Source organism: Lithobates pipiens, unplaced genomic scaffold (genome assembly GCF_037356315.1).
Source record: "Lithobates pipiens isolate NorthernLeopardFrog02 unplaced genomic scaffold, aLitPip1_a1.2 Scaffold_22, whole genome shotgun sequence".
Classification (NCBI taxonomy): domain Eukaryota; kingdom Metazoa; phylum Chordata; class Amphibia; order Anura; family Ranidae; genus Lithobates; species Lithobates pipiens.
The window spans coordinates 177,069,753-177,082,382 of NW_027507784.1; the positions used below are offsets into that span (position 1 = coordinate 177,069,753).

Genomic DNA, 12,630 nt, shown 5'->3' on the forward strand with positions numbered 1-12,630 from the left:
ACTCTTGGGTATTTTCATAATTTACATGACTAGAATCATTAACATACATCATCCTAAAAGATTTATTGTAACTTTCTAGATATTAAACTAACACAATAAAGATTTTGTACTAGTATAATATTACATTTCCAAAGCCCACAAGTGCACAGAATATAAAATGCATACTGAACTTGGTATATAATGAAACTTTAACTTATTCTTGTTGCAAATGTATAGTTAGCTTGAAAATTTAGTGATATCAACCTTAATATTTGCAGAAGTGACATTGAATGTGGTTGCTTTACAGGGCACAGCTGGTTTCCCTGGTGCTCGTGGTTTGCCTGGACCTCCAGGTGCTAATGTAAGTATTTGAATATACCCTTTTCAAAAAAAGTATATATCCCATAATTATTGTAAAAAAAGAACTCAGGAAGTGAGTGAAACAGCTAGCACTGCCCTCCCTCAACCTCCTGTGCAAAGATGCACAGGGGGTCTTGTAACTCTTCGCCACCCTATTACAGTCAAGAGCCACAAGATCAGGCATGCAAAGGTGAAAAGGCTGTGTAGCAATGGCAGGGTAAACTTTTATCTACAAATTTCATAAGACATGCGCAGTGGATTGATCCACCAACACTTCTTGTGTAAAGTTCTTGTGCGGGAGTAAAGTCCACTATCACTGATAAATGAAACACATCCTTCACAAGGACTGAAATCTCCAGCCCCACAACTAACTCCCCCCCAAACGTTCACTGCTGCTGATTGGCTTTTAACCAGAAGGTCCCCCCCAGCACTAATTCTGAAGCCGCATATTAGTGAAGTTTCCCAGATAGGACAGGGAGCAGTATCAGTGAAAATGGACTGACCCTGTTCTCCCCAGTCAGTAACAAACACCAGAATTTGCAGCAAGCAACAGAAATCATCTTGGCCCTATGATCTGCTTCCATGCTTCCAGGGCACTAAATGTTGGTTCCTCCCCATTCTCTGCAACCAGTAGGAAAGATTTAGTCAGCCTAGGAGCTTTGCATCGCGCAGTATAGATTGCCATTGGGCTTAGCTTCTAGCCCTAAACATTACTGGCTCCTGAGCCCTGTAATCAGCTTTTAATACCTGTTGCTGCTGCTGTGCATGGTGCTGCACCCTCCTCTGGCTGCTAGTCTGCTGGAGCCTGGGTGCCATCCAGAACCCTCCTTTTCCATCTACCTTACAATCCCATGTTTCCCTTTGTTGCCTTGCTTGCTGACATCCATCCATAACCAACTAAAACTCCCAGCCTCACTAACTCACTGTCCTGAACCCCCCCCCCCCCCCCATCCGCCACTCCATGGGCCATCCTGTCACCACATGTTGCCCCCTGTCATACAGTTGACCTTTTTTTTCATGCACATATTGCCTGCCATGATACCCTCTATATTTCTCTCTTTCATTTCTTACCCAATAGAACCATTCTTAAACATTATTTCTAAAACCCCCTAGCCCATTCTGGAATGGGGACACCTTTTCTAATTTAAAAAACATATACATAATCTCAAATATTAAGCAGCATTATATTCAGACTGCACACAGGGTCCCTGGCATTGTTTAGTAATCTTCTGGGAATACATACTACTAGGGCAAGTATTGTCATTTTTTAATTAGTGGTTAGCCAATGTTGCACTCACTTCAGTGTTATCCTATTAAGTATATTTTATTTTTCCCAGTAATGTACAGTATGTATGTATGTATTTATTTATTTTTATAATGTAAACAAGCATTAATGTATAGAGTGCCCTTCACAATGATTCGTTTTTTTCTTTATTAAATAATTGTTTTTTTTTAATCAGGGCAATTCTGGTTCTCCTGGTCCCCCTGGAGGCCCTGGAAAGGATGGTCCAGCTGGTCCATCTGGCAGTACTGGTCCTCCTGGTAGTCCAGGTAGTGCAGGTCCAAAGGGTGAACCAGGTACACAAGGAGAAAGGGGACCACCAGGAAATCGAGGAGAATCGGTAAGCATTCTTACCTTATTTTATTTTAAAAAAATGTAAGAAACGTAATTAGTGTGAAAACCTAAAAAAAAAAAAAAAAGAAAAAAGGGAACAGTAGTCTCTCTTATTTATTAGTGTTATTTGTTTGTTTGCTCTAGTAAGGAACTATTTTACTGACAAATAAATCACAATATCACTCTGTTCTGTTGGAGAAAATATAAAGTGAAGAAAGACAATTAGTTATACCTGTATGCATATTAATGAAAAAATGTTATTCTGAATTTCATTTACATATATTTATTTTTACAGGGTGCTCCAGGTCCTTCAGGTATTAGTGGTCCAGTTGGCTCTCGTGGTATTGTAGGATTGCCTGGATTGCAGGGTAGACCAGGAACTCCTGGTCTTCCAGGTTCTAAGGTATGGCTTTTTAAGCCTTTCTTTAAATTATGTGGAAAAAAATGGTAAAATAGTACAAAATTACAGCCAATCATTCCACAGAAAATACTTACGTGATTCTATATATTTAAATATTCTTCATTGTTCTCCTTTTATAGGGTGAAGATGGAAAACCAGGTACCAATGGGTTCCCAGGTGAACGTGGTTCCCCTGGTTTACCAGGACCAGCTGGAAATAATGGGGCCCCTGGAGAAGCTGGAAGAGATGTAAGCAAATTACAGCGTGCTCTATTGCTTTGCCAAAGTTAACAACATGGGAATTCATTTTATGGTTTAACCAGTAGCAGTTATAGGAGGCATAGCTAGTTTAGGCATATGGACTACCATTGAAGGAAATCTAGAGGTCTCTGCACATATTTATTGTACTTAGTAAGGATTTCAGTTACGTTTATTATTCCATCATAAATATGGATCACTATACAGTACAGGGCAGTATACCTGGGCTCCTGTTGCTCAGGGTATCATAGAAGCAGATGAATCACCAGAGCTAAGAAGTAAACTCTTCTGTAGTGTTATACAGCACTATTGCAAAGCTAAGACAATCCAGACAAGTTTTGGGAGCTTTCATTTGGCATGATAAGTTTTAAAAAAGGACATTTTAAATAGTGACATAAGTCACTCAAGCATTTTAGTTTCCTTGTTATTCCGTGTTAAGCCTAAAACACTTAGTACATACAGATTTGTAACTTTTTATTCTATAACTCCAGATGACTTTAGGGATTTCAATAACACCAGTATAACTTCATCTAAGATGGTGATTGACCAGCTTTCTTAGTCATATTATTGTAAAGTATTTTCAGATCATATAAAATGTTAGTATACTGACAGCAGATAAAGGCAGCCAGTCTAGTCTGCCCCTTTATTACGGTATACGTTTAAGTGATTTTATCTTGATGATATACTGTACCTGAGTTTATTTTTACTTTATTTAATTTTTTAATTTTCTTTATTTTTGATATTTATAAATGACAACATATTTCATTATAAGCAAAATTTCGGGGAAAAGAATGGCCCTGAACCACACCTTTGTTTTGATTCTATTCTGCTGCAGTCATCTTCACTGCTGGCAACACCTGCAAAGTTTACCTTCATAGACATACATAGGGCTGTCTTCCTAGTGTCTCCAGTCTTAGGGAATGTCCCTATACAAGTCTATGAGGGTCCATGCTGCAGTCATGGCCAGAAGTGAAAATCTTTGCAATTCAACCAGATCAAAACAAACCAGTGGCTTGGTACAGGTTGCAGCTGTACTACTAAGGCAAGTAAGCAGTTGGGCATGATTTTTTTTTATTGTACCTTTAAGCTCTGGAGGTCTAGGCAGAGTGGTCTAGTGTACTTTCAATAAAAGTACACTTGTGCTTTGAAAAACAGTTCATAGAACATATTTCACAATTCATATCATCCATGTTTCAGTGGACCTTGCAGACAAATGTGTCCCTTGCAAGCAAAATGTTGGAAAGTTTGACCCATTGGGGAAAAAAGTTTAAACTATATGAAGATAAAGTCATAACAGATGTAGAATATACCTATAGTGTTTTGGTGTACATGGCAGCATTGCTAATCACTATACCACCATGTTTACTAGTTGCAATTTTACTAGACTGTCTCATGGGTACACTTGACCGTTTAAAATTGTTATCATTTCATATGCAGACCTACAACATATTAAAATAATTTTTTATTCTGCAAAACAGTGTGATTTTAAAATGTGTTGATTTTTTTTTCTTTAATTTAGGGTAACTCTGGCTCTGATGGTGCGCCTGGACGTGATGGATCATCCGGACCTAAGGTAAATATCAGTTCTGTAGTTCTCCTTACATAATTTAAACTTTATTTATAAATGTGTTTGCTGTGTATGTGGTAATTATGTTTTTCTTCCTTTTTTTACAGGGTGACCGTGGTGAAAATGGCTCTCCTGGTGCTCCTGGATCTCCTGGTCACCCAGGCGCCCCTGGCCCTGCTGGCCCAGCTGGAAAGAATGGCGACAGAGGAGAAAGCGTAAGCTAAAGCTGATTTTAAAATGAGTCAACTCTGTTTTACATTTTAATGCTTTATATTTGTAATAGACACACTGAGGTTGATTTACTAAAGAAATAGACTGTGCACTATGCAAAGTGCAGTTGTTCCAGAGCTTAGAAAATTACGCAAAGCTTCACTTTGCAAAGAGTACCCAATCATATGCAAGGAAAATAACAAAAACAGCATTTTTGCTTGCACATTATTGGATGATGGAAGGCAACAGAGCTTCTGCTCATTTCCTAAGCTCTGGAGCAACTGCACATGCAGAGTACAACTGCACTTTGCAAAGTGCACAGTCTATTTGTTATTAGTAAATCAACACCACTGTATGATGTATATTTTTCTAGTTACCATTGATTTAGTAGAACGGGTATCTAGAAATGTCTGCCACACAATGCCTAAAGTCATGGGGATGGGATGATCAAAGAAAATATAACAGTGACAACATACAATACATGTACAATACATGTGTCATTGCTTAGTAACATTTTAATTCACAATTAAACCACATTACAGCTAATTTTTTTGGTGTATTTGTTTAATGGATCCACCAAGTAGGCCTGCATTCAACTGTGCCTTGCCAATGCAGTGCATTGCAAAAAGATCCATTTATTGTTGAGTCCCACATCAGTTTATACTCGATTACCTTCACTTCCACACCATATGACTCCCTTCCTTTCTCCTAGGTGATTACGTGTGATTTGTGGCAATTGTTGGCTCTGTCAAATGGTGGCTTGTTACAAAACATTGGTGAAACATGGATTACTGTTATATTTTTCCTGTTTTTTGTGTGTTTTCTTGAGTCCAAAATTTATCAAGTGCATGTTTATTTTTAATTTCTATTTTTCTATTTAGGGTCCTGCTGGCCCTGCTGGCCCATCTGGTCCTGCTGGTGCACGTGGAGCTCCTGTAAGTTGACAATAGAATTCTGCCCATTCTTTTTCTTAAACGTGGATCAAGTAATAATTTACATTACTCCAATCATCATTAAACAAACCTATATTATATTGAGTTGCTTTCTTAATAATACATATGACTTTTATAGGGACAACAAGGTCCACGTGGTGATAAAGGTGAAGCTGGTGAACGTGGAACCAATGGAATTAAAGGTCATCGTGGTATGCCTGGCAACCCTGGCCCTCCTGGCTCCCCTGTAAGTTTCAATGGAAAGATTTGCTTTGTAACCACAATTTTAATTTAACTTTCATTACGTTGTACTAGTTGAAAGCAAACACCATATTCGTTCACTGTGTTAGTTATGGCTCCTTAAAAACTTGCTTAAGTGTAGTGTAAGATAAACAAGGTAACCACAGACAAATTTGTTTCTACATTATTTGATCACATATGGCAGATTGTTATAAATTATGCTAAAATGAGCACCTATTTGCATTATTATTTATTACGCATGCCCACTACCCATAAGCACTGACTGTGTATCATATACATAATGTAGCACAGAGCAGCCGCCCTGCTGCAGTACATCTGCGTGGGGAAGTCAGCAAATTGTTGAACACCAACTCCAGCCCAAACTTTTATTTGGATAGAATGGAGATGGGCTATAGCTCCTGCCCAGTTCTTTTATTGCTGACTTAGTCTTTAAATGCCCATATGAATGAAAATTCCAACATTTTTAAGTGGGATGTTTTTATTTTCTTTTGGTAAAAGACATTAGTATAAAGCCTAACAAGTAAACAATTACACTTATGCCGCATATACACGATCAAACAATCCGGTGGAAAAGTCTTGAGTCCGCCGGACAATCCGCCCGTGTGTAGGCTCCGGCAGACTTTTTTTACCTAAAAGTCCGGCGAACTAAGAAAGTAGTTTTGCACACCAATCTGTCCGCCGGACTCACATTTCGGCGGACAGTATGGCCGTGTGTGTGCCAGTCCACCGTACTTTTGAAATGAACTGACTTTTCCCACCCCATCACCTCGTATGGACTTAAAGGGGAATCCCTACGCCGAAAAATCAGCGTGGCGGTCCCCCCAGGTCCATATCAGACCCTTATCCGAGCACGCTACCCGGACGGCCAGAAAAGGGGGTGGGGACGAGCAAGCACCCCCCCCCGGGCCGTACCAGGCCGCGTGCCCTCAACATGGGGTGCCTTGAGAAAGGGGGGGCGTGCGGCCCTCCCACCCCAAAACACCTTGTCCCCATGTTGATGAGGAAAAGGGCCTCTTCCCGACAACCCTGGCCATTGGTTGTCGGGGTCTGCGGGCGGGGGGCTTATCGGAATCTGTGAGTCCCCTTTAATAAGGGGGCCTCCGGATCCCGGCCCCCACCCTATGTGAATGAGTATGGGGTACAATGTACCCCTACCCATTCACCTGTGAAAAAAGTAAAAAAAACACAACACACAAGGGTTAAAATAGTTTATTGCACAGCTCCGGGGGTCTTCTTCCATCTTCGGGGGTCTTCTCGCCGGACTCCTCCGCTATCTTCTGCTCTTTTGCCAGCTCTTTCACTAGCGGAGGAGCCTGGCTTTCTTCTTCGCCGCCGCCCTCTTCTTCCGACTTCAGGGGTCTTGTCCCCCTCTTCAGGGGTCTTGTCCCCCTCTCTGGTCTTCTGTCGCCCCTGTCGCCATCTTCTGTTCTTCTCTTCTTCTCTTCTGGAGATGTTGCCTCATCGCTGTCTCCGGCCACAATGACAGGCACGTGGCGTGTGGTGACTTATATAGGACATCACCGGATGATGTCCCCGCCCATTATGATGTCTCAGTCCCAGCATCCAAAATGAGCGGACTTTCCTCCGTGTGTGTGGGCGAGTCTATTCATTTCAAAAGTACGGCGGACTTAGTACGCCGTACTTAGTCCGCCGCAAAAGTACCGTGTGTGGGCAGGTAGCTCGTTCGGAAAATCCGGCAGACAGTGCAGGGGACAGTCCACCAGACTAAGTCCGCCGGATAGTCTGCTACGTGTGTACGTGGCATAAGTCATATTACTGACAATCAAATTCTTTAAAAAAATATATATATTATATTATACTGTAGTGGGAGCATAAAGGTGGGTTCTTTATTGTTTGGTAAAGTTGATAAGTATTGTTCTGGCTTCATGTTTTATTGTGCATTAATAATCTGACAAATTTAACGTTTTATTGCAGGGACCTTCTGGAGAACAAGGTGCTGCTGGATCTCCTGGCCCCTTAGGTCCTAGGGTATGTATCCTATTTATAATAGCAGTTGCATGCAAGTGAAAAAACAGCTATAGAAATGAATGCAGTTATAGATAGATGAATTATATTTTAACCTATACATTCATGTTTTAGGGCCCTCCTGGATCAAATGGATCTCCAGGCAAAGATGGCATTTCTGGATATCCAGGACCTATTGGCCCTCCAGGTCCTCGTGGTAGCAGAGGAGAATCTGGCCCAGAGGTGATTTTATTTTTAATTCATAGTTTAGCTTGACATCATTTAGCATGAATAAGGCTCATGTCATGCCTTGTAGTGTTGAGACAAATATGTAAACAGAAGACAGGCCCCTTTGTTTACACAATGATTAAAGAAGTAGAGCATGTCCCCTTTGTAAAATGAAATTTCGCTTAGCTTAGTTAGTGAAGTAAAGCTAAATGACAATTAGGTTTTCAAAAAAATACCCAGTCATGCACAAGGAAAATTGAAAAAAAAACAGTATTGGATCATTAAAGTCAGAATCTCAAAAATTCTTAAGATTTTCAATGTATGTATTTGTTACCCATATATCATTTAATTTCTAAACAACTATGTCATTTTTATTTATGCAAAGTTAGTAATAAAATATTTTGCAACATCCAAAATAATGTGTAACACATTAAGTTAAAATTGTATGTAATTTTCTCAGGGTTCAGCTGGTCATCCTGGACCTCCAGGACAGCCTGGCCCACCTGGCCCACCTGGCCCTTGTTGTGATGGTGGCGGCGAAGCTAGTCGTGGACAATTTGAGAAAGGACCAATTGGGTCCCCATACTATGGCGATCAACCATTTGATGCAACTACCACTACTGAAATTATGACTTCCCTTAAATCAATCAACAGCCAAATAGAAAACATTATTAGTCCAGATGGCACAAGAAAGAACCCTGCCCGTAACTGTCGTGATCTTAAATTGTGTCACCCAGAGTATAAGAGTGGTAAGTGAAACTCAAAGATGCACATTGAGCTATTATTTTTATACACAGCCCTATTTCTTCTTGTTTTAATTAAGATGCATTCTTAGCAAACGCCAGCCAGGTGTGCTTACAAAAGCCGTCCAAGAAATGCTCATTAGGTTCCTGTAGGATATACACACTTAAGTTTGAATGAGTAGCAGACTTACATAATGTAACCCTGAATTAATACCTGTAGTTTGTACTAAACATAGGAATATAGGAATAGAGGAACCATTACACCACCAACTTACTTTAAAGCTCCCAAACCAAAGACCCTTATAATGTCAATAAATGTCATCTATGCTGTAGTAGTTGATCCCCTGTGTTCAGTTTCCGTGTGTTCTCAGTGTTAATTGTTCAATTTTCATTGTTTTATAAACAATGTGTCCAATTGCATAATATTCTTTACAGAATATGCAAATTAAGCAATGATGTATCAAATATTGCTTTAAAACAATGAACACTATAAATATATATTTTTTAAATACTTTAATGTTTTGTAGGAGAATACTGGATCGACCCCAACCAAGGCTGTAAAATGGATGCTATTAAGGTTTTCTGTGACATGGAAACTGGTGAAACATGTATAAATGCCAATCCAAGCAGCGCACCACAAAAGAAATGGTACACCAGCTCTGGAACTGATAAAAAGCATGTTTATTTTGGAGAGTCTATGAATGGTGGTTTCCAGGTAAGCCAAACATATTGTTTTCCTCACTACACTTGCCCTTAATTTCACTTTAAATTAGTTGAGTTTTCATTGCTAACCATGTTAGAGAAATTTCCTATCACTGTCCTGCTGACATTTTATTACATAGGCAATGAGGGAGATTCTCCAACAGCAATACGGGAAGAAATAAAAATGCTTCTCTTAAAAGAGTTGTAGTTTACCAATTGGTGTATCTGTTTTTACAGTTCAGCTATGGAGACCCAGATCTTCCAGAAGATATATCTGATGTCCAAATGGCATTCCTTAGAATTCTGTCCAGCAGAGGCTACCAGAATATCACTTACCATTGCAAGAACAGCATTGCATACATGGATGCACAAAGTGGAAATGTTAAGAAGGCTGTGAAATTTATGAGCTCTACCGAAAGTGAGCTTAAAGCCGAAGGAAACAGCAAATTTACATACACTGTTTTGGAAGATGGCTGCACTGTAAGTTTTTTTAACTTGTTACTTTGTATCTCTAAAATGTTTATAGAGTCTTGCTATTTACAAAAAAGTAACACAATCTTACAAGAGGAACTTTGAAAGTAGTTAATGCATTTGTTGAGAGCAGAAAGCAAAAGATAGAAAAGACACAAAAGTGATCATCTAAGTAGTCATGGTACCTCAAAGACCATCAACTTGTTTCTTATATCTCTCAGGGATTTATTTTTAAAATATATTTTATTATTTTTTTCTTTGACAATACAGAGTAGAAAACCAGATGGTAAGGACGTTTATGCCATATTGTAGGTAGACACTGTCAAATAGAGTATCCACTTTGCATAGATCAATGGCCTTTCAAAGACAACTAAGGCTGATACCATAAGGGGGCACCGTTTCAAGACTCATTAAAAAAAGGAGCAGAAACTCAAGGTGCCCCCCAAGATGTTGACACAAATCTGGTATAGAAATGATTAGCTGTTTAGGTGATCCAGAAAATCAAAAGAGTATAAAAGTGTCAAACATAATAAAGAAGTTGAATCTGCAATCCAATAGAAAAACATGTTATCCATGCATATACAGCAATACTTCACTATATCATAAAGGAGTGGCCAAAAGGTGAGAACTATTGATTGTGTTTACAGCAAGTGTATGCTTTTAAAGAGCCTGTGTGGAACCTCTAAGGAGAGAAGTAAAAATTAGTCCTTCTACATAGTGGTTTGGAAAGCGTTAGCATACCTCTCAACATAAGTGAAAGATGACAACAGGGATGATTTTTCTGAAGTCATGAGAGTTGCTTCAGTGAATACATTCCACCTTGTGTGGAAATGTATAGAGAAGACATAATTTTATAGCTCTATATCCAGATTTTCACTATATAACAAAAGTCTCAGATCCTTTTTTAATGCCTGTGAGGATGTGGTGATCCATTTTTTGGAGAATGGCTTTGCAGGCTATGTATAGGCAGACAAACACTGCAAACTCTCCTGAGACTGATAGATGTGGTGCCTCCCAGGCATAATGGCTCCCAAACAAAAGAGGGAGTTGACAGTTGGTTACCCCGTGGATGTAGGCTATCACTTGGTCCAGGATGTTTAGATGTGAGGGCAAGACCAAAATCGATTAGTGGCAGCCGATGGATATTTCACAGTGGACAGGAAACAAATTCATGTGAATCCCTGGTTGATAAGAAAGGGATGAATGCTCTATAGAGGAGCTTAAATTGTAACTCATCTCTCAGGGATTTTAATGATGAAATATCCCCAATTCTAGCTTGTGTCTCTACCTCCCCCCACAAATGAACTATTTTAATTAACTAATATTGAATTAACTATTCCTTATTTCTTACAAATAGTAAAATAAATCATCCACCTGCATTTAGTAACAGACACCAGTGGAAATATTTTTATGTAGAAGTGTGTGACTATTTACTAGCTTTTAATTACCTGCTATACACTAATATAATAGTATTATCTAACAAATATCGATGCATTGATCTGCTGACCTTTTCCTACTCTTTTGGCAACAGAAACACACAGGAGAATGGGGTCGAACAGTATTTGAATACAGAACACGCAAAACAATGAGGCTACCTATTGTAGATATTGCACCAATGGATATCGGTGGACCAGATCAAGAATTTGGAATTGAAGTCGGCCCTGTATGCTTTTTGTAATTTAGGATATTTCTGAAATTTAAACCACATCAAATGATCTTCACTCCATTTGCTTCCCTTTGAAATTTTGTCACTCGAAAGAAAAACTGCATTCCAATAATTTATTTTCCAACCATTAATGAAAAAGGGATAGTTTGGTAGAGAGGGCTAAAAAAAATTGTAATTTTTTTTTTTTTTTTTTTTTTTGCAATAACACAAACTAAATGCTTTTGCTCTATTTTTTGTACAAATTTCATATTTTGAAAACGGTGCTATAAAAAGGTTAAAATCATTATTGAAAACACTGTGTGATTTACTTTTTTTTTTTTACATGTGTGGCCAATTTAAAAAGCACTGATCAATCTATAAATCAGACTCCACCCATCTTTCTAACCAAGATGAAGTTCACATCATGCTTAAAGAACTTCCTAATTCAACTACCTCATCATGGACAGAGGATGGGTAGGGTTTGATGAGGCAAAAAAAAAACTTATGAAATACAAGGTAGCCATGAATCAACAAATTACAACTAAGGCCTGATTCCTGAATGTAGTCCACTGATAATGTTTTTATTTTCTGCTTTGTCCAGAACAGATTGATTAAAGATATTCAGTCTTTTAAGGTGCTCTCCATACTTTCCTGTTATTGCTGGCCAAGACCACTAAAGTAGAAAGGAAGTTTAAAGATCAAACATCATGGTGCTAAATGCTAACATGTTCCACTCTAAAACTAAAACAAAAAAGGTATTTTGTATAAATGGTAATAAAAAAGTTTCACAACAACAGAAACATGTTTGTCTTCTGTTCAGAATTATTGTTGGCATTCACCTTACCTAAGGTGGCATATTTCAATATTATTCATCAGCTTTAGCCGCAATAACTAAGATACAGATGGCAGACATTATCCACCTCTGTAAACTTTTTTATATGGCTGTTGAGTAAAGAGACACATAATAAAAAAATGATGTACAAAATTCATCTGGGCTTGGTTTGTTGTATTTGCTATGAAATGGATGTTTGCTGTGTGCATTTTTCTTTTCGCTGAAGAATGCTTTGTTTATATTGGTGCATTTACCCATACATTTCACTGGACCCACCGTTCAGCCATTTCTGGGCAATTACGAAGAAGTAAAAATACTGTTTTCCAGGGCATCAATGAGCATATTCTTGCAGACAGTCTATTACATCCCTGCTGCACTAGAGTCTGGCTGCTTAAACAATATTAAGATTATTGCAAATTAATTAGCTGTCATGTGTTCAATTCAGGCCCCTATAATATGTTTG

General features: G+C 38.7%; 1 protein-coding gene across 1 annotated transcript in view; it reads left to right on the plus strand.

Moving 5' to 3' along the window:
* Nucleotides 1-12,324, plus strand: part of COL3A1 (collagen type III alpha 1 chain) — a 119,373-nt gene extending 107,049 nt beyond the window's left edge. The window contains exons 38-51 of the mRNA XM_077448668.1: nt 287-340; nt 1,800-1,961; nt 2,250-2,357; nt 2,495-2,602; nt 4,131-4,184; nt 4,286-4,393; nt 5,270-5,323; nt 5,460-5,567; nt 7,517-7,570; nt 7,682-7,789; nt 8,235-8,523; nt 9,045-9,232; nt 9,457-9,699; nt 11,222-12,324. Coding sequence (XP_077304794.1) covers nt 287-340; nt 1,800-1,961; nt 2,250-2,357; nt 2,495-2,602; nt 4,131-4,184; nt 4,286-4,393; nt 5,270-5,323; nt 5,460-5,567; nt 7,517-7,570; nt 7,682-7,789; nt 8,235-8,523; nt 9,045-9,232; nt 9,457-9,699; nt 11,222-11,368 — 1,785 coding nt within the window. The 3' untranslated portion in view covers nt 11,369-12,324. The remainder of the gene's footprint in view (nt 1-286; nt 341-1,799; nt 1,962-2,249; nt 2,358-2,494; nt 2,603-4,130; nt 4,185-4,285; nt 4,394-5,269; nt 5,324-5,459; nt 5,568-7,516; nt 7,571-7,681; nt 7,790-8,234; nt 8,524-9,044; nt 9,233-9,456; nt 9,700-11,221) is intronic.
* The last annotated feature ends 306 nt before the right edge of the window (nt 12,325-12,630 follow it).